Below are 22,644 nucleotides of genomic sequence, written 5' to 3' on the forward strand. Positions count from 1 at the left end.
AGTTAAGAAAATTGAAAAATTCACACCAAACACTGACATATAAAATAAAGAAAGACAAAAGAATGCAAATCTTGACTCAGTGACCTAGTCAATTCTCAAATTTTATTTGTGGTTAATGGGAATCCAATGAAAATCATACTTCTGAGAAATGGGAATTCAAAGAAATCATACTTCTGAGACAAAAAAAATGGAAAAGCCTAAGATTTAAGGCTTACTATACAAGGAAAAGCAGAAGAAAACGAAGTTCTGAACACAGAATTACAGTTAGGTTAAATCAGATATGAAGTAGTTTAATAAAATAAAAACAAGGCAACTTAGCAATTGTATATGTGGAAATTTTGAAGTAAATTTCCAAAGTAGAGCATGAAGAGATGCAGCATAAATCCCTCTAGCAATAACGTGCTCCTCTGATCTTAGTGATATTTAGTTTTAAGTGACGCTGATAACTATTGTAATAATGCTGTATTTATGACAGCATTCATCTAGTCAGTCTGTCCTGAAGACAGTGAACTTAAAAGTAGTGTTCTTTTTTCTTTTTTATTTACTAATGATATACTTAGTTTTATAGGCACTAGTCACAGATCAATCCTTTTTTATGTCTCACTGTGGTATGTAATTTTTTTTTTTTACTAACTGTATGTTTAAAATAATTAGTACTGCTGGATATAATCACTAATTTCCTAAAACTGCAAAAGGCAACTTAATATTTCTGCATAGCAGCTGTAATACACAATATTGCACAGAACTAGATTATTACAAACGGTGCCAGCAGTTTTCTATACACAGTACTTAAGATAATTATAAAAAATCATCTTCATTACTGCTTGCTAGAATTTTTTTTAACAGTTTAATTTGGATAGGTTACAAAATACATTCAAATCACACAGATATAATTACTGTACGCCCAAGAAGCTATAAAATGTTCCCAACCAAATCCCTTTGACCCTGTTAATGTCTGTTCCTTGTTAATCTAAGGCAAACATTGTTTGTAGTGTGCATTTGTTTTAGAATTTGAAAAAAAAAAGGGGGGAGTAAGGAAATCCCTTAACAGTTGTTATTGATTCCAGCATTTACTGACTGAGAGTTAAGTGCTGTTTACAAAACAGAACAGATGCAGATGCTGACAAAAAGGTAAACAATTGTTGCATGGCTTCCTGCCAGATTCTGAACCGATATATTAAACTCCAAGTGAAGCACATTTCCCCTATGGATTGCACTTATTGCTACTTCATTTCCTATGTGCTCTGTCTCTCTATTGCCGAGCCTGGCACTAAGCTATTTCCAGTTCCTTGCTGACCCCTGAGGCCTGGTGCTACCACACACAGCCATTAGAGAAGGGAATTGCATGTGTCTGACACGGCCTGAAACCAATTATTTGATATTTTCTTCAGAATGATGCCCAACTCTGTTGGGAATGAGCAATCATGAAATAATTTACCTCCTGATTTAATTTTTTCCTGCACAAATTAGTTGTAGACTGAGCTGGCTATACACAGCTGCCTGTGACATAGCTCTGTCTTATCAAGATGATACTTGAAATGAAGCAGGGGGGTCTGACTTGAATAGGTCGGGGAATCCTGCTTTAAAGAGGCATTGACAAGTTTATCAGATATACTGATCACATGTACTCTCTGTTGATTGAAAATGACAGAACCTTAAAGAACTATCAGGGCAGCAGAGAAAACCACAAGGATGCAAACCTTATCAGGGTGTTTCATGTTTTTAAACAACTGTCTGATTTCTGGTTCCCTTTTTGTGTCCTAGCAACCTTGGCACATGAATAAAATTTAATAAAATATTAAAAGCAAACTCACATTGGTTCATGGCTGAGTGATCTTCACTAAATTTCCTATTTAGTAGCCCTGTTGTTAGCTATAGTTATAAATGTAAAGAAAGTATGTATTTTTCTGTAACTCAAATCCCTACAAACAGGTTTCATAAAAATAGAAAGGACTTAGACTTTATATTTTCTTGTCTCTGAGTCACAGAAACAAGGCAAAGCCTGAGAGGATCACTTGCCCACTAACATAGAAAGCTTCCAAAATTTGCATATGTTTAATCAAATAAAGATATTAAGACTAACTGCTTAAACTCAATAAAGACAACACACGTCTCTTTAGAGAAACTACTGGAGGTAAAGCTTCAAATCTGTGCAGTAATAGCTTGTCTGTAAGTTCGAGCAAAGATTTGTCTCATTTTTACATACTGATTCCACATTCGAGTTTAGCTATTAAATCTTAAAGAGGCTGTGATTGCTGCATTTTCCTATTTCTCTCCAGGGTCCAGCCTCCACTAACTAGAACCATATACCATAACTGGGAACTTTATGGCTTTTGTGATCATGACTAAGAAAAATTATAAGAAAAATGCCCATTAAAAGTACACCCTCTTCAGATAGCTGAAGGATTACTGTTTTATTGCACTACAAAAAGAATGTTAACAATGATGATTATAATTGATTTCAGTATGGTTTGGGAAAAAAGGTGTATGAGGGCACTATAAAACAATTTAACAATATAGCTTTCTCTGACAACGATCATCATAAAATTTGGAGGCAATTTCTCTTCTTTTCAGAATAGATTATTGTCCACTCCAATAATTACACTATGTTGTGCCTTTTGCTAGTGAAAATGCTAACACTAAAATTTTAACTTAATTTCTACCTTGAAGGACAAACAGTATAAAGCCATTTATTCTAGATGAGCTCAGTAAGACCATGTTATAGAATTCTAAATATCAAAACTTCATATTACTTAGTCTTTTTTATTTCACTGGCATCGTAATTTCAAAGGCCATATTAGATTCTCATTTCTGACTTGCACTTACCTGCTAACTTGGGTACTTATTGTTCTGTTACAAAAGAGACTAAACTAGAAATAGGGTAAACTATACCTTTCTAAATAATAGACAAGGGTTTCCTGTCTTTATTCAGTGTTGAAAAGGAGTTGTGAAAGCAAACATTGATAGGTTTTGTTTTTGATTGAGACAACAACATACTTATTCTACATCATTTTAAGTAACTTTTCATTTCTTTACATGTGCAATTTTAGATCTCCATTTAGATAGCCCAACCATCATGTTCTTATGAGTGTTTTGGTAAGACTAGAAGCAAATTAAAAATATGTGTATAAACAGAGGAATAGAAATGCAATTTTAAAAATGGCAGAGGCAAAATAATTTCTGACTAGAAATCCATAATAACTTTTAAACATTTTAAAGCTAAGGATTATTTTCTCATTTTCAAGTGTGGCATGCAGAGGAATGATTGGTTTAACTCTCAAAGTTGCTAGCAGTTGCTCCTGTATAAATGTCTGTGCAGAGAAATCAGTCTATATTCAGAAAATGTAATTTCAGACCAAGAATTTTAACAGTCCTAAGTGTAAAAGACACAGATTTCCCCTGTTGTGGACTGAATGTTTGTGTCCCTCCAAAATTCTTATGTTAAAATCCTAAGGCCCAGGGTGGTAGCATTTGGAGGTAGGGCTTTGAGAGGGATAGGTGATGAGAGTAGAGCCCTCAGGAATGGGATTAGTGTCTTTATAAAAGAGACCACAGAGAACTCCCTTGCCCCTTCTACCACATGAGGACACAGAGAGAAGACTGCCTTTATAAACCAAAAAGTAAGCCTTCACCAGACTTTAATTCTACTTAGCTTGTCCAAACCACAGATTCTGTATCTATAAAATAGGGACAATACCCAACTTTTCAGAGTTGGCTTCAGTATACTTTTTCATCTTTCATGGTATCAGCATTCAAATGGTCAGAGCTACTTGAGTAGAAGAGAGAATAGAGTGGATTTTGATTGGCCTGCTTTCCAATAGTGATCTTGTGTCTCCCTAGTCAAGAAGTCTATCGTCTCTTTGGTTTGAGGGACTTCGTTATCTTGAAGGATCTTTTCATTCCTTGAGGGATTCATTTCCCTCATCTCCAATCTTCCTTAACCAAAAGAACAAGGGACTATGAAAAACAAAAAAAGGTGCCTTAGAGGTGATTCAGATCAACCTTTCATCCAGAGCAGATTTTAGGAGTCTTTCAAATATTCAAAGGTGTTTATCATATTCTCTTAAGTCATCCTTTTTCAACCTAACAATAACCTCAAGAAAAATTAAAGATAGGATATATGAGGGTCATGGAGTTTATCCTAAAATTTAAATCTCCTAATTCTATCTTTTCATATTAAAATACAGAAGATTTATTTAACTGAAATTTACTATATATAAATAATCTTTTCTTTTTTGAACATTGAGAAATGTAGCATTTACTTAAATCCATAGGAAATATAATTTTAAAAGTAAAATTAATTTGATCACGTAACTAGTCCAAATATAAATATAGTAAAATGTTACAATATAAGAATGGCACTGGTTCTCCTGAAACGTAGATGATATGTGTCCAGATAATTCCAAATTAGGTTATAATCAAAATGCTAATTGCGAATTTCTAGCTTTTTGAAAGCTGTTCTGACTTTAAAGCCTTATAAGCTAAATGAAAAAAATATTGTAGCATAAACCTTTATGAAATAATACTTTTCCTAACATTAGAGAAACTAGCCGGGTGTGGTGGCTCATGCCTATAATCCCAGCACTTTGGGAGGCCAAGGTGGGTGGATCACCTGAGGTCAGGCATTTGAGACCAGCTTGGGCAGAATGGTGAAATCCCGTCTCTACTAAAAATACAAAAATTAGCTGGGCATGGTGGCAGGCGTCTGTAATCCCAGCTACCTGGGAGGCTGAGGCAAGAGAATTGCTTGAACCCAGGAGGCAGAGGTTACAGTGGGCAGAGATTGTGCCATTGCACTCCAGCCTGGGCAACAGACGGAGACTTTGTCTCAAAAAAATAATAATAAATAAATACAAATAAATTAGAGAAACTATATAAGAATACAGATGAACAAAATCGGCTATTGAGAAAGTCTTGCTTCTTAAATCACTCCAGAAACTTTCTAAGAGTATCTGTAAGAACAATATTGTTCTCTTCTATAAAAGATCATCAAATCAAAAAGATCCTGTAATATTTATGTTAACATTATTTCATCTTTTTTCCAAATAACAAAACATATAAGTGTTACACTTCTAAATGTATTGTAATATTAAAGCAGCATATGCTCTCTAAGAAACAAAACATTCAAAACTGAATATAAAGGAGAAAAAAAGTTACCATACAATACCAAGTTGTGGATTAAGTCTAATGATAAGCTTATATGTAAATAAAATTTTCTGTATGGTACCTTATTACAGAAAAATGGCTAGAGAGATTGTCACCATATTTTAAATATATATACTCGAAAACCTGAATTAGTGGCAGACAATGCACTCTGGGGTGCCCAGGGAAATACAATCACCGGAAAGGCCAACTGGTAGAATAACATAGCACACCATGGCACAGATAGCACAGCATAGCATAGCCCGGCATAGCATAGCATAACGTAGCATAGAAGAGCATCATAAAAACTATCCCCAGTGAGTGTCTAAGTTAATAACACTAGCAAATCATAACTGGGTTCTGAATCATTATCAATAAAAAAGAAAAGCAAAACACTGAATCAGTGTAGAAGACAGAAATAATGTAACGATTAAAAAAGAAAATGTGGCCAGGCACAGTGGCTCATACCTGTAACCCCAGCACTTTGGGAGGCTGAGGTGGGTGGATCACCTGAGGTCAGGAGTTGGAGACCAGCCTGACCAATGTGGCGAAACCCCATCTCTACTAAAAATACAAAATTAGCCAGGCATGGTGGTGCATGCTTATAATCCCAGCTACTTGGGAGGCCTGATGCAGGAGAATCGCTTGAACCCAGGAGGCGGAGGTTGTAGCGAGCCGAGATCGTGCCATTGCACTCTAGCCTGGGCAACAAGAGCAAAACTGCAACTCAAAAAAACAAAAAAAGTAAAAGTGATAAATTATTTTTAATGCTATCATGCTGTTTTGCACAGCTTTTGACACAGAGGTTAGTGGCATATCAAGCTGATATACCAAATAATTGCAAACAGAGAAATCTCCTTTCTTTGGCTTATTATCTGTGTGGACTTGGAAAACATTTACCTCTCTGAATCTCAGTATTCTCATATATGAAGTATAAATAATATAAAAGGCTATTCAGAAGATTAAGTGAATCCAAATATGTAAAGGCTTGTAAAGTCTTATACATATAATAAGTAATCAAATTAGACAGACAGACAGATAGATAGATGGATAGACAGATAGATAGATGACAGATGGGTAGATGGAAAATGTATAGGCCATTCCAGAAAGAACAACCAATCCTCAACCTAAGTACAAAATCAGAAGCAACTAAAGATTGAATAGGTCCAAACTGCCTTAGCTCATTAAGGTATAAGCATGGAAAGGTAAGACATTAGCTCATTAAGACTATAGCATACATACAAAGCCTGCTTAAAATCACTAAATAGAAATTATAATCATTTCAATCATATACATTTAGATTAGGATTATTTAAATTTAAATAAAATTTATTTTACATTATTTAAATAGTTTGGAGAAGAAGCAATGACTACACTAAAGTTGAAGAAGTATACAGAGGATTCAGAGAAATGTTTTTAAATGAAATGTGCTATTTCTATCCTGTTTTTCAGTCAGTAGATTATAGCAATACAGGAAGGGCTCTGAGTCAGACAGATAACGAGTTTGAATCCTGGCTTCACTCTATGACCTAGAGCAAATTACTTAACATCTGTATGTCTTAGTTTCCTCACTGTAAAGTGGAGATAATAAATAATGATATCTACCTTGTTTGGTAGGTTAGAAGGTTTAAATGAGATAATGCACATCAATGTGTGAGTCAATACATGGTGCTGTTACTTAAGGATTGTCCTTTCTATAATTTCAGGTAAAACAGAAAGATTTCATGAGCATAAAGATACAGACATAGATTAAAGATAATATAATACAACCCATTCAAGCCATTGTTGCTCATCTCAAAGATGTATTTCCTTGATAAACAAAACATGATCATTAGTCAAATATTAGTGAACAACAGCTGATCTGTTGTTAGTTTATCAGGTCTCATACGGCAGCAGCAGTAGCGACTCATTTAGTTTTCTTCCCCTTACTGTGTCTAGCACAGAACACGGTAGCTGCTAAATGCCTTTCTTATGGTAGGTGGTCAATAAAGCTGAACTGAATTTATTTGCAGACAGCCCACTTGAACAGTGTTTGAAATTTCTTTTATAGGTGACAGATCATTTAATTCTACACTTGTAAGACAAGGCCCAATAGCATGGTGCTTGAGAACATGGGTCCCAGAAATAGAAAGATCTGCATATGAATTCTAAGTATCAATCCTGATTTCATGCAACATGATCAGGGCAAGTTAATCTTTCTAAGTTTCTTTCTGTGTTCATGAAATTGGGATAATAGGAATGGGTTGTCATTAGCACAGCGCTTGGCATATGGAAAGTGCTCACTTAACTATTGTTTTATACCAAAGTTCAGATAAAGGAGCTTGGGAAAGATTCTATGCACCTACCCTTATGGAAAATGCTTCAAATTCTGGTGTTAAAGAGGACACACATAGTTTTCTCTCATGAATGAGAAAACACTTCAATATCAGCCCTAAAGACTCCATAGCAACTTACACACATTTTCAACCATATGGATCTTTTCTTCTGTTATAAACTATATTTAGCACACATAAAACTTTCGTATTGAAAAGACTTTACACGTAAGCTGGATTTTATTTCAGAGAATATAAAAATTTTAGAAAACAAGTGCACTAATGAGATGCATTTAAAAATTTATGTGTTAACAATTAAAATAAAAGTCTATTTGCTTTGAGCAAAATCATAATGTTCCTAAATTAACTGACTTTGTATTTTGCCATAACCGAATTTGGCAGATGCATCTCTCTTCTGCAATGTGATATAGCTTCTGGAGGAAAATTAAAATTTTAAGACAAAATATTAAACAATTTGAAATTTCATATATCACATTAATTTGGTCATCTGAAATTTTATTAATGAAGATATGCACAAGTATAGGGAGCTATAGGAATTTTAAAAAGATGATTGTAAATTCAAAGATCCATAATAATTCACTAAATAATAATTTTCAAATACTTAAGCCATATAGTTTATGAACTTATTCAGAAATATACCACTTTATATAAAAGCATAACTAATGATAATTTTAGAAATAATCCTATTTGTACCCTGATTTTTCTCCACTGGTAGGAAATTACAGCCACAACAAGAACAGTTGATTATATCACAATAACTTCTTTCCTTTTTTTCTTTACCTTATGAATAAAATAGAAATTTCCAAACTATCTTTTATTTGTATACATCCTTATAGAAAAAATAGTAGAGAAACTTTTAAAAATAGCTATAGTTAAAATGTTATACCTTCCTAATCAATTACAATACAGAATTTTATAATTATAGTATTTCATAGTTGTTCATTATTAGAATTGACTGACTAAAATATTACAACTTTTAAATTTCCAATTTTAGTTACTGCAAATTTCAACAAATTTTCAATAATTCTTTTTCCCTAATAATGCTTTGGCTTTGGAAGATACAATAGATTAAAAATCATACTTTTCTGAGTTACGTATATAACTAAATGTACATATACATAACTGAGTATATATGCTTATTATATATGTGTATATTTAATAAGCAGATAAAGAAGCTTATATGTGTATAAGCGTATATACTCAGTTATATATATGTGTGTATACACACACAGTTTCACAAATACTGTTTGTCATATGCAATCAAGAGAAATTAAACTCTTATTTGAAATATTTTTGGCTTATATTTCCAATATCTTTAACAATTTAACAAGAAATAAAATAATTCTATAACTATAATTATAGAAAAAAATGCGTAAGAGAAATGTATACTGCAAAATTTCATTACATTCATTTACTAATTTTCAAGTTTGCAGTGAGATTTAACCAAATAGAAAAAATCTTAGAAAATTAAACATATTAAAAGACTTAAGTCAAACCAAACAAAAATTTTAAATGTCACTAACCCAAAGCATGCACTGCTCCTCTATGCTTGCTGGAGCTCTTGCTTGTTTTAACCACACGAACAGCATTTTCTCTGAACTGCAGCTCACAAAAATTTTCAAGAAATTTTGCCATTTCTTCTGTAACAGTATCCAGGTAAGTTTCTTTAATGAATTTCACTGTTGAGGATGGAGCTAAAATTTCACATAGTGTGTTAAAATCCTCTTTTATTATTAAGTATAACTTAAGCATTGTACTTTGATATCCATGAACTATTACATCTAAATTTGAATCTCTGCTGTAAGAAGGAAAGCAGTTCTGCAGAAGATTAGCCAACAGTTTACTTTGTATGTTTTGGTATTTGATTATAACTTCTGATTCTGGATAAAGAAACAAGAGTTGGTGTAAGCACTGCTTTTTCAATAAAATTTTTTGCTGTGAATTGTTTATTTCATTATGGCTTTGTAATCTGCTCACTAAGAAGCATCGAAGATGCAGTCTTATATCATCCCATATAGACTTGACATCCATAGAGGAATTATCTTCAACAGAATGAAGAGATGTCCCAGAGAGGAAATGGAAAGATGTTCCACTTAGACTCGACGGGAATGAAACGCTGCTGTGGCAGGAGAGGTCCCAAAGTAAATCCAATATCATTTCTTCTTGATTTTGTTCATTCTTCAACAAATCTTGCTAATGAAATAACATTAGAAATGTGATTAAGTGTAATAGAAAAAATGATTTCTATAGTCATATACAATTTCATAATTTCAGTTTGAAATCAATACTCTAAAATTCCTCATATTTTTTTTTTTTGCATTTGAAATTTAACCAATTCAGATGTTTTAGAATGTTAACTTTTATGGTCTACTAAACTTTGAATTGTTTATTTCAAATCTAGCTGATTAACTTTTCAATTAGATTTCTAGACATCGTTTTTAGCCCTCATTGTTATCTACCCGATATACCCTGATCTGTATAAAAACTGTGGCTTAAAAATTCTAAATACAAATCTACAGTAAAATATTGATTGAAATGTATTCCTAAGACAAAATACATTCAAGATCATGCTCCTAATTCCTGGTAGACAATTTTCATGCTTGAATGAGTATACTTATTATTATAAAACCCCAAATGAACATATAATACAATGCTTTCAAATCACTCTAGAATATAGATCTTTAAATATAGCATGTGCCTAGGGATTACTAAGATATACCATTCTGAGAAGTAAATTTTAATACATTGAAAGATTTTAACTTTCATTTAAATTCCTTTTGAGAACTGTGTTAAGAAAAATTTTACATTGAAAATTAATCTAAGAATATTTCAATTCTCTCCAAAGAAATAACCCAAAATGAGAAAAAGATACTCTCAGAATTGTTCCCCAAAAGATGATATGAAATTATTGCTTTATATTTTCTGTGCTGGCAGAAAACAATGGTGGGTGTAATTATGAATAGAAAGAGACAAAAAAATTACTTTTTTCTTGGACTTTGAATTAAACACACACATTCTTCTTCCATGCTGACTTTCCTAATTAAGTCTATTTTAGCTAATACCAAAATTAGTTTATATTCTCTAGGTACAAACAAGCTGATTACAAGAGAAATGAAAGCAAGGTCCAAGCAGCATAAAATCAGGCTGGCTTTGCAATTTCTTATTGATGAAGATACCAAAGGCATTATGTGTGATTCACAATTATGAACAATTCCTAGGCAAATTCCAGGAATTTTCTCTCATTCATTGTAAGCTTTGCAATGACTAATGTTCTATCTGTAATAAATAATTATACCCAATAATTATACCAATAAATGCTTTTTAAGTATTTATACAAACATTTCCTGGTTTATTCATAATGATAACTCCTTGGCATATGTATTTGAAAACCCAATTTATACATAAGGACACTAAAATCAGGCATGCTTCAGTGACTCTTCAAAAGTCACATACAGTAAGGCACAGAATTATAGAATGGATCCCTGGCTTATTTCTCTTCATCCACATTATTTCTGCTACACTCCAGAGAGCCACAAAGTACACATGACCTCTATGTAGCTTCTTTCTCTCTCTTCTGCTGTTGAGTTATTTTGATACTTCTGGAATAGAAAGGTCCTTAGATAGGACACATCAGCATTACTGTAAATTCTATAAAGCAAATGAGTCATATTAGCGCCACTGCCTTGGTTTTTTAAAGTCGGTCAATAACTATAAATATTTGATTAAACAAAGAATAATAGATTACAGAGGTCTAAAACATATGTTTAGTATGATTGCTTAAATTTTGAAAATAACTTCAGTGTATCTGCCATAATGAGGACCTCTGTTTCTTATTTAAATTGCTAGAAAATTAACAAAAAATTTTCTATGAAAAAAACAGATGTATGAAAAATGCCGTCAGGACTGATATTTTTTGGCATGTAGAAATTTGATAATAAGGTCATTTAAATCTGGATCTGTTTTAATAATGTGGTTCCTTCCTTAAAATAACATGATCAATTACGTGAAAAAACCTAGGACTGGGACAAGCCTATCAGTCTAATGAATTTGAGCAAAACTAAGGTGGCCTTTGCCCTGCAGTGAATAGAGAATGACTTATGTGTGACAGATTAAAAGATAATTAAAAGCTTTTGCTTTTAATTAAATGAGAAAGCATTATTACATCAGTATTAATGAAATTCAATACACATGGCTCTTAATAGAAAGTAAAGGAATAACTATATCCATATTTATTCTTCAAGGATCCACCTTCAGGAGATAATGGGTGAGAGCTTTCCTTAAAAGAGTAAGGCTTCAGGGCACACAGTCTTCCTTTCTCTTCCTTTTATTACTTTGTAAACATTAAAGAGACTTCTGAAATAATAACAACAGGCAAAAACTATTTTCATCTGATTCTGTCATCCTAAGCCATCTACAACCTCCAGATATTTTCCACATCTGCCTTAGTCAATGTTTGATGTTTAGACAAAAACAGTGCCTTTTTTCCCCCCAAAATTAAGTTAAAACCATAGCTATAGAAATACTGCTTTCTAACAATTGTGCTGCTTCTCTGGGAATCTGTTTTTGCAGGCTAGCCAGCCTTGGAGAAACAAGTGTGATAAAATAACTGTTCTTGTTGAAGGTTATAAAAACTTCTCTAGCATAGAGGGTGGTCAGTATCAAGAATGACCAACATAATAATTCTCCGTCATTTGGTGGTCTTGCATAAATTGCTACCTTGATCGAAAGGAACTGGGTAAGACTGCAGGTTAGGAATGCAGGGAATAATAGTCAAGGCCGAATAGACACAATCGGTGGGGATTTTATTATGCTTAATAATGAGCATACAAAAAATGAATAGTTGGGAAATGATAAAAAATATAATGAATATGAACTTTTCTGGTAGACAGCTGTGATACACATCAATACATTTTGTGGTATTGATATGATATATATCATACCACAAATCACCCAGGAATCATAATATTTAATCTCCATTTACATAAAATTTTATTTTATTGATAAAAATCATAGTTAAAAATTAAAACAAATAGCTCAGTGGATTATATGGGGGATATAGGAACATAAAAACACAAACCCCTATGTATAGTAGGCTAATATGGTCACTCAAATATTAACATATAGAAATTGAATGAGTTGTATTCTCTGTTTACTCATCCCACTTCATGATAAAACAAAAATTCACTTTACCAGTGTTCTGAGAAATTTTATCAAGTCTCCATGGGAAATGAAAGATGACTCGGATGTACTGTAATTATAGTTAGTTAGCCATTCAAAGCAGTCAGTTGTTGTTTGCAGCTGCACACCTGGATATTGTTTGTTAACTTCAGACTGTATCTCTTTAACGCAATGTTCTATGCTATAAAAAAGAGAAGAAAAAGTTATTTCGGCAGGATATAGATAATGGCTTTATTTCATAATATTACAGGCCCTGAAATCTTCATATGTGGTACCTGGTTTTGTACAATTTATAAATTCATTTGTATGATATGACAATAATAACATCTATGTTATTATTGTCATTCATAGTTGAAAACTGAGAGTTCATATTTTCTGGCAGTAAGAAAAGTGATAGAGGAAATATAAAATAGCTACTCAGATGAACTAGAAATTCTTTTGTGTTGAAACAAAATTCAAGCATAGATGCAATTCGGTAATAGCCTTCTTGATAGGCAGTGGATGAAAGGGAGAGACAAAACATTGAACATTGTAAATAGTAGAAATATACATTATCTACTAAGAGGTGAAGGACTACATAAATTATGAAAAACTTCAATCAGTGGAATAGTAAGGAGTCATGAAGTAGTTATAAAAGCTTATAATTTTAAAAGTTATAAAACATACAAGCTATATACACAACATTACTACAGCCAAATACCTTTTCTTGCCATCCAACTGCACTACAAAAAGCAGAAACAAAAATTACTAAAAATTGCATTTAAAAAATGACTGGAAGGAAATGAATCAAGGGGTTAATAGCAATTATATTTGGGTGGGTATAAGTAGATAAGTTTTAAATTTTACTTTTCCATATTTTCTAAATATTTATAAGGCATAAAATAAAATGCTTCATTCACCAAAAAAAGTCAATCAAGAACAGAAAAAAAATGTCCAGTTGAATCTTGCAATACGTATCTGTTTTAAAACTTCCATTCAATGTATCCTTCCTGTTGACAAAATAGCAGATATACTATGTTATTTTAATTTCCATATACCATTATGTGCATTGATGATTACAAATCTTTGTGCAGTAAACTGGTGGCCTTTAGCAGAGTGCCATCTGCGGAGCCACAGGGATATGACATATTACTACCACCTGATGGCAGCATATCTAAACTTCAAGAAAGCTTTCAAACAGGCAAATTCCTTTGAAGTTGAAACACCTCACCAAAAATTGACAGCTATGCATTTGTCTCTTAATCATATTAAGAAAGATTTGTTACCAAGAGGTAAAGTTAGTGTTTTGAAAAAGTAACTGCTATTAATTAAAGGTTCCATATGATAGACCCTGGTAGGCTTTAGAAACCAAGCGCTTATTAAAATAGATGTCATATGAAAGACTCTTTGAAATTCATCCAGGTGTGGGTTGCCTATAAAACACACACTGTAAAAGTTTAAGTAAAACTTTTCAGGAGATTGCTGAGCATGAGTGAATTCAAACTAAATTACCTTGAAACAAATACATTCTGAGAATCAAAGAGCCTTTTCATGAAAACAAAGAACTTAAAAGAAAAACAATACCTCCTCTGGCCACAGGCCACTCAGTTTCCTGATGGGACAGCCATATTCAGGAATACCAGTTCTACGTCTGAGAAGAGATTGGCATGTATTTTCTTAACTTATGTAAGTACTTCTATGGACTGAGAAACACAATGCCCTAAGCATACACCTTGACTCTAGGGACTCTTTATCAAAGGTTTTTATTATAGCATCCTCATGTGTCTCATTCAATGAAACCTAATAGATTACAGCAATGTGAATTGGAAAGGCTCAGCAGCTAGTCTACCTAAATCTGTTTCAATGAGGACTCAGATTTTAGGCTAATTTCTAACATCTGAATCTGGGCAGAAGCCAACAACTACAATTTATAAATAGGGTAAAGCCTTTAGAGGACTAGATATTTTAGTAATTTGTCCAAACACTGACAAAGGGATTGAGTGGCTGCATTTCAGGGGACCTCCCTCATTGATACAAACTAAGACAGATAAAGTTAATTTTAAAATCATTTTGTCACAAATTATAAAACGTCAGAACTGATTATCTACACCTGAATTTTTTTTAGTTGGCTATCTTGTCTGCCACTCACCAATGCCTATACATCTTGTTTGGACGAAGGGAGGCAAGATGGTGCACTTCCAGGTTCTTCTTCACCACCAACTCTTCCCCTGGGTGCGAAAAGGCAGCCGGCGCCCGGGAAGGTGCAGACCAACTGGGCATGCGCCAGGTGACGTCAATCCGAAGAGACCAAGATTTACCAAAAAAACAAATGAGTAAGGCGATTCCCACTGTCCCTACCTACTATCCAGCGAAACCACAGCCAAGGGAACGGGCTTGGAGGAATCAGCCGGCAAGAAGAACCCGGAAGTGCACCATCTTGCCTCCGTTCGTCCAAACACATCTTGTTCTAAAAACTTAATCATCTGAAGTCTAGATATTTCTTGTCCAATTGTTATACAAATATTTTCAAAATTTATGATAAATGTCAGTTTGTTATGTAATCTGACAATTTATCTTCTTTAATCAAGGTCAAAATAAAATATAATTTAATTTTCACCATTTAAAAGGTAACGTTTTCAAATGTTATCTTTCAAATGCTACACATCCTTCAGGATTATAAACATAGGTAGTAAAAGTGTACGGAAATGCACTGGAATGATCAGCCGCACCCTCTGGCAGAGTGGGGATGGAAGTGGGATGAAATTGGGGAGAGGTACATAGAGAGCTTTAGCTATACTAGTAATGTTTTATTTCTTAAACTAGATGGTGGGCACAGGACTATTTGTCATACTACTCTATGCCTTTTCATATGTCTCAACATTTCTTAATAAATTTGAACCCCAATGTGCTTTAATTATAATGACTCTGAATTAGCTAAGTTAATGATGTGTGCAAGTGGATGCATTACTGAGAGGCTGTATATAAATCAATTTATAAAGCATTTTTAAAATGCAATATGGAGTATGCTTTTTAAAAAAGATATCTATGGTAATTTTCTCATTCAACATCCACTCCCAGATTCCCTGACTGTAAAAACTGCTTATTGAATGAAGGCATTAAATTTGACAAACATTAGCTGAATGTTAAATATGTGGTAGGCATTGTGATATATACTAGGGAACCCAATGTGAATAAGACGTCGTCCTGTCCCTAAAGGAATTTTGTCTAGTGAAACAGATAAACCTGTAAATAAACAACTACAAGACAGTAAGCCTTGATAAGGAGTGTGTACAATGTGCTAAGGGAGTACACAGGAGGGAGCCACTAAAAGTGCCTGTGGGAGGTGTAAAAAGGTTTTTCCTTGTAGAAGAGGAGATCATATGCAAGGAAGTTGCTTTAAGAACATTAGTAGAATCACTGTACTTAAAATTCCCTGACACCTCCCCCCTCAGAAGTCAGTACTCGTCATCTAACCTCACTGTTGTCCCACTTTAAAACTGTATTTATTTGAAGAATAAGAAATATGAATTTATTTTTATGGTCACTACTACATTCATGCATGTGTGGATGTATGTGTGTATGTATGTATGTACCATCTCACTTCCAAAAAGGCTGAGATGTCCTACTATTGGACAGACTGCATTAAATAATAATAGTAGTCCAAGAGCTGATTAATATTGAACTGGTACAGTTGGAGATAGGATGAGATACTGAAAAACAGAAGAGGATAATGATAAAATCTTGAAACTTCAGCTTATTATAAAGTTCTTACAAGATTTCAAAAGTATTATCCAGTCACAAAATAGTTAAAAGGAAAAAAGTATGTTCCATTGATAAATTATGAGAACTTTTTAAATAAAAAGATTGTAGAAAACACATATATGGCTTTCATGGAATGTTAGAATACAAAAATTTTTATTTCTTAAATCAGGATAGATGCCTCATGGCAAAGCTTACAGACTTATTTGTTACAGTATGGAAAACCCAAAATTTCAAAAAAATTTTTTTAAGCTTTTACATTGTGATGCTCTTGCTTATACTTCTTACCCACAAAATAAGTTCAATTTAAGGAAAAGACAAGTCTTTTCAATTGTTACATTGACATTTCAATCCTGTTACATTTCTGTTCACTTCTGTGCTTTTTGTGTTTAAAAAGACAAAGAAATCATTCTGAGGTAAACAGATTTTCTAGTTTTTAGATAAGCCCTATTTATCTAACTAGATTACTAACATTCCTTGGAATTATCAGGTAATTAATAGGGAAGAGGGCTGATGTATACAAACTAGTATGTAATTAAAATATAAGTCAGCCATGAAATGAAAACTTACTTTCCTGAGACAAAGACATTTCTGGATAATATTTTTTAAAAGGTCAAAAAATACTCCTAACACAACTACTTCAGTGGCTAAAATGGTGAGAAATTAAAACTTAACCTGAATTGTTTTCTATTTCAGAGACATTTAATCATTTCAAAAAGATGTAATTACACTTTCATGAAAAAATACCCTTGACAGCAAATCTTTCTCATACGTATCCTTTCCTTTCCATTCCTTTTGTAAAAGATTTAGCATAGGCCCTTATCATTGCTCATTGGGACTATATATTAATAGCCTCTCTCAGAATTCTCATCTATTGTTAACCCACCTTTTGTTCAGAGTTTACTATGAGCAACACAGTATGAAAGAAACTTTAGAGTTAGTTAGGGTCCTCTCTTGATTTGTTGTTATATACCATGAATCCCCCTACAAAAGTTGAGAATGGCTCTTGAATGGTGCAGATGCTTCAATTTGGACCATTCACACCTAGTGTAGGCCTGTATCAACCTAAGAAAATCTAAAGTGCTTTCAAAAGAGTCAACCATTTGTGAAATACTCCCAGAAATCCAGTCGGTGGCAGGATAGTACTCACAGGACCAAAATGATCTTGTACTGATGAGAACGAGCTTCCCAACACAGTTAGATCACTTCTTCTGCCTCCTAAATCTACATCTGATTTGGATCACTTCTCATAAACTAGTGACAGGAGCAAGATGGAAGTGGCACAGGGCTATGTTAATAATATAAAGAGAAGTTTCTAGAAACATTCTGTAGGGCTAGAAGGACATAGTCTAATACCCATGAAAATCAAGAATAAGTAAATGTGCTCCTTTTTTTTTTTTTTTTTAACCTATGGCAGCTTGCCCAGGAATTTCAGCACAATTTAATGAAGTCAGAAGGTGGTTTATCCCAACTAAACCATACAAAGTGAAATTAGGAAGAGAAAAGTGGAGGATCTGCACCAGCATTTGCTCTGTGCCAACTCCCTTGATTCTCTTTCGGAGAAAGAGATAGTGAAAAAACAGAGTGGGAGAACGTACGTAATAATGGGAATCCGAAGAGATACGGGAACAGATCAGGTCTACATCTTTATCTCCATTGTCCTGATTAAATCAATCATTAAGCCAGACAACAGATTTACTAGAAGCTACAAACTGAAGGTTTTAATAATACCTATGGTTTATGTGTGAGGAGGTAGGCATACAGTAAATACTCTCATATATATATATGATTATATATATATGAAGTAGTATATATATATATCATACATATGTAGTATACACATAGTGTGTATATATATACACACACATATATACACACTAAGTAAAAAAAATCTAACCACAGAATATACATATAATTCCCATTTGCATAAAAATATATTTTGGGGTGCATACATGTTTATGTAGAGAATATTTCTAGAAAACTGCACAATTTTTTATTTACACAAAATTACACAAAAAAATTATCAAGATAGCTTTCCTCTAAAGAACAAGACTAGGAGGGTCAGAGGAATGGAGAAAGTTTTCCTCTTCACCGCTCTTCTCTACTATTTGAAATTTTATCCTGAGTATGTGTTACTTTTATAATGTAAAAATATTTAAGGAAAAATGCAATTGAAGATAGCTTCATCTATCATGTTCTATTCATCTAACTTTAAGATAAAATAAAAGCAATAAATACCTAACAGACATGTCTAACACACATTTATTGACTATCTTCTAGTCTACTACGTGCCAAGACTGTTTTAGGCAGTGAAAATACAGTGAAGAACAAGTAATATCTTCAAAGTGGAAAACAAAAATCTCTTTTTTAAAAATGGAATTACCGGCCAGGCATGGTGGCTCACGCCCATAATCCCAGCACTTTGGGAAGCCAAGGTGGGTAGGTCACCAGAGGTCAGGAGTTCGAGACCAGCCTGACCAACATGGTGAAACCCCGTCTCTACTAAAAAAGTACAAAATTAGCTGGCACATGCCTGTAATCCCAGCTACTTGAGAGGCGGGGGCAGAAGAATTGCTTTAACCCAGGAGACGGAGGTTACAGTGAGATGAGATTGCATCATTGCACTCCAGCCTGGACAATAAGAGTGAAAGTTCATCACAAAAAAAAAAAAAAAAGGAATTACTTTTAAATTCCAATTTAGTTCTTTATAAATGAGACAGAGTTTCATAATGTTGTCTAGGCTGGATTCGAACTCTTGGACTCAAGCAATCCTCTGGCCTCAGCCTCCCAAGTAGCTAGGACTATAGGCATGTGCCACCATGCCCGGCTTAAAGAAAAGTCCTTAAGTAGAAAATAAAGGCAACAGCTTCCAGCCCCTTCCCATCCCAGCTCCCATTCCAGGTCCCATGAAAGGATATTCCTAGTCATGGCATTCTAGAATTTCGATTATGATTAGCAATGGCTGTGGTGTTAGTGACCATTTTTAGACAAGGTGTGGACTCAGCTGAGGCCATGACAAGGGTCTTTTCCAGGGAAAGCTGACAGGCTTGGATTCAATCTCCAAGCATCATCCAACATGAAAGATGAGCTGGCCACAGCAGTCATATCTGTTACCAGGGCTCCAGTCCTCTTATAGTGTTCCCTCCCCGTTTCTGCTTTCAGAGCTGGGCCAGGTCTTCACCAGGCACCTCAGATTGTTACATCAAGGGTGGGGCTTACTTCCCACTGACCCATTAACTAATATCCTCTCTGGGAAATAGTGGTACAACTACTATTGGCTCAATCTCTTTATGAGGTCTGGATTTTCAGTATAATACTATTCAACTTTTATTATTACAACAATTTATAAACAGGCAGACATGTGCTTCCCTTTCCTTATTTGCCATGGAAAGATAATATCTTTTAGGAATATCCCCAAACAACAATTCGCTATTGTCTTATGCTTATTTGGCCAAGGGTAGGTGAAGCTAACACAATTAAAAATAAAAGCTATACTGTACTTAAAAAAAAACTCAAATACTTGAAATGTCCACAATACTTGAAAAAGTCTTGTAACAATCATCGAATGGAGCTACTGACTCCACATTTTACCCTATTCATTCTAGCCTCCTAAAGCAGAGGTCTGCAGGAAACACTGAGGACACACTATGTACGATGATTGAGAAAGGAGAAAGGATCACTATAGACAATCGAAATAATAGAATTAGTAATGACAGAAAATGATGATGAAAAAATGGTTCAGTAGGCCATCACGAGAGAGAGTGGCTTGTCTTTTTCCCACTTAGCACCACCTCTCTACCTGCAAGCATCACTGGACTTCATGCTGAGAGCTTGAGTGGAAGAACTGGAAAAGTTTAAAAAGTGGGAAATACGAATGGGGCCAGAAAAAATTGAGGCTACTGAGCTGCTGAAGCCCCGGATGCTGTCTGCCCAGGATGCATTCTTAATTCTGGAGAGAAGAAGAGTGCTGGAAAGGCCCAGTCAGAGTTGGAAAGCGGGTTAAAGTTTTATTCTGGGTTCAACAGTAGTTGGGGGAATTAGCACTTTTCAGGTTTCTTCCTATGTGGCCTGGTCTTGTTCAGCAGGAGGGGAGAAGAGGTCGGGATTCTGTGAGATGTAGTATATAATGAAGAAACCCAAAACCGAAGTGCAAACACAGGAAGTTACAAAAATGATTGCAAACATTAATTTGCATCTACTTATTATTAAATAAGTGCCACAATAGTGCCAGAAATAATAATGCACGGTAAAACCTTTGAAATGACTAATTTTCATTTTGTATAATTTGCTCTGGCTATAAAATATATTAATATTTGTGTGTGTGTGTGTGTGTCTGTGTATCTACATAGTCATAAAAAACCATCATATGGAAAATTTGAAAGCAAATTTTTAATATGGAAGCTCAAAAAATTTAAGCATTATATAAAAAATAAGTGTAATCTATAGAATATGTACCCTTTCATTAATAGACATGGTTAAATGTCTCCCCTCTCCCTGCATTTTCTAGGTGAAGTCAAATAAATAGTATTATTGCTAATAGCAATTCTTATTTTTGAGACAGGGCTCACATTGTTGCCCAGGCAGTAGCGCAGTGGTGCAATCACAGCTCACTGCAGCCTCCACCTCCCAGGCTCAAGGGATCCTTCCACCTCAGCACCCCAAGTAGCTAAATCCACAGGGGTACACCACTGCACCAGCTAATTTTTGTTTTTGTTTTTTGTAGACACAGTGTTTCGCCATGTTGCCCAGGCTGGTCTCAAATTCCTGAGCTCAAAAGATCTGCACGCCACACGCAGCCTCCCAAAGTGCTGGAATTGTAGGCAAGAGCCCCCATCCGACCTGGTAGCACTTCTTGTTCCTTCCTTCCTCCCTGCCTCGGGTCCTCCCTCCCTCTTTCCTTTTCTTTCCTTTCCCCATTTCCCTTTCCCTTTCCTTTCCTTTCGTCCCTTCCTTTCCAGACAGCCTGTTGCCCAAGCTGGAGTACAATAGCGTGTGCAGCCTCAAATCCCTGGGCTCAAGCAGTCCTCCCAACTCAGCCTCCCGAGTAGCTAGGACCACAGGTGAGCAACCAATCAAGGTTGGGCTAATTTTTTTGTTGTTGTTCAGTAGAGATGGGGTATTGCTATGTTGTCCAGGCTAGTTTTAAACTCCTGCCCTCAAGTGATCTTCCTGCCTTGGCCTCCCAAAGTGTTGAGATTACATCTTTCTTTAGATTAAAAAAAAAAAAAAAAGGAAAAAAAGTAGTCCAGTGGCATTGGTACCAGCAAAACTTACTTCCTAAGATACACACAGAGGTTGTCTAAAATTAGGAAATGAAAAAGTAAAATAAATTGTTAAGATACAATTATATTTATCCAACTGAACATTAAGGGGGAAAAAATCAATCTGTGTCTTTTTTTTTTTTGAGATGGAATCTCACTCTGTTGCCCAGGCTGGAGTGCAGTGGCGCAATCTTGGCTCACTGCAACCTCCACCTCCTGGGTTCAAGCAATTCTCCTGCTTCAGCCTCCTGAGTAGCTGGGATTACAGGAGCACACCACCATGCCTGGCTAATTTTTGTACTTTTAGTAGAGACGAGGTTTCACCATATTGGCCAGGCTGGTCTTGAACTCCTGACTTTGTGATCTGCCTACCTCAGCCTCCCAAAGTGCTGGGATTACAAGTATAAACCCACCGCGTCTGGCCTATGCTGTGTCATATTGTGAGCCCAGAAGAACTTCTGTACCTCAATATCTTGTAAAACTAATAAGTACCACTCAGTTCATTAGTGCTAAAGTATGCAGTTTTCAGTTAGGGAACTAATGATACGGAGGTACAACCTTCAAAATGTTTCTCTTTGGCATGTTATTTACCTCTTGTTACCTATTTTGATATGTGTTTGAATAAATGATTCATTATCACTAATTTCTGCTGTCAGACCTATTAGTCACCCAGGTCTGACTTGAATGGAAAGGAGAATGTAAAAGTGAAGCGGTCTGAGAATGATAGCCTCTCTTGAAGGGCAGGTGAAAGTTCAGTGACCTTTGGGCACACTGGTCCATTCTGGTGAATCACTGCTTTGGGGAAGTAATAGACCATGTGGCTCATAAAACCTGATGATATTAAGGAGACAGAAGGAATTCATAAATAGATGTCAGGGTCACTGCTACTTTAAAAATTCAAGTATAAGGAAAAAACTATCATATTTTAAAATGAATTACTAATGTTGTTTTTTTCTTTTAAAACTATGCTGGAAAACCTATACCATACAGATG

General features: G+C 34.6%; 1 protein-coding gene across 1 annotated transcript in view; it reads right to left on the reverse strand.

The window, feature by feature from the left end:
- The window catches only part of KIAA0825 (KIAA0825 ortholog), a 495,761-nt gene that overhangs the window by 391,329 nt on the left and 81,788 nt on the right, over positions 1-22,644 (reverse strand). Inside the window, exons 6-7 of the mRNA XM_023212146.2 lie at positions 12,665-12,833; positions 8,998-9,667 (exon numbers count right to left, since the gene is read on the reverse strand). Coding sequence (XP_023067914.2) covers positions 8,998-9,667; positions 12,665-12,833 — 839 coding nt within the window. The remainder of the gene's footprint in view (positions 1-8,997; positions 9,668-12,664; positions 12,834-22,644) is intronic.

The sequence above is a fragment of the Piliocolobus tephrosceles genome, chromosome 4 (assembly GCF_002776525.5).
Source record: "Piliocolobus tephrosceles isolate RC106 chromosome 4, ASM277652v3, whole genome shotgun sequence".
Taxonomy (NCBI): domain Eukaryota; kingdom Metazoa; phylum Chordata; class Mammalia; order Primates; family Cercopithecidae; genus Piliocolobus; species Piliocolobus tephrosceles.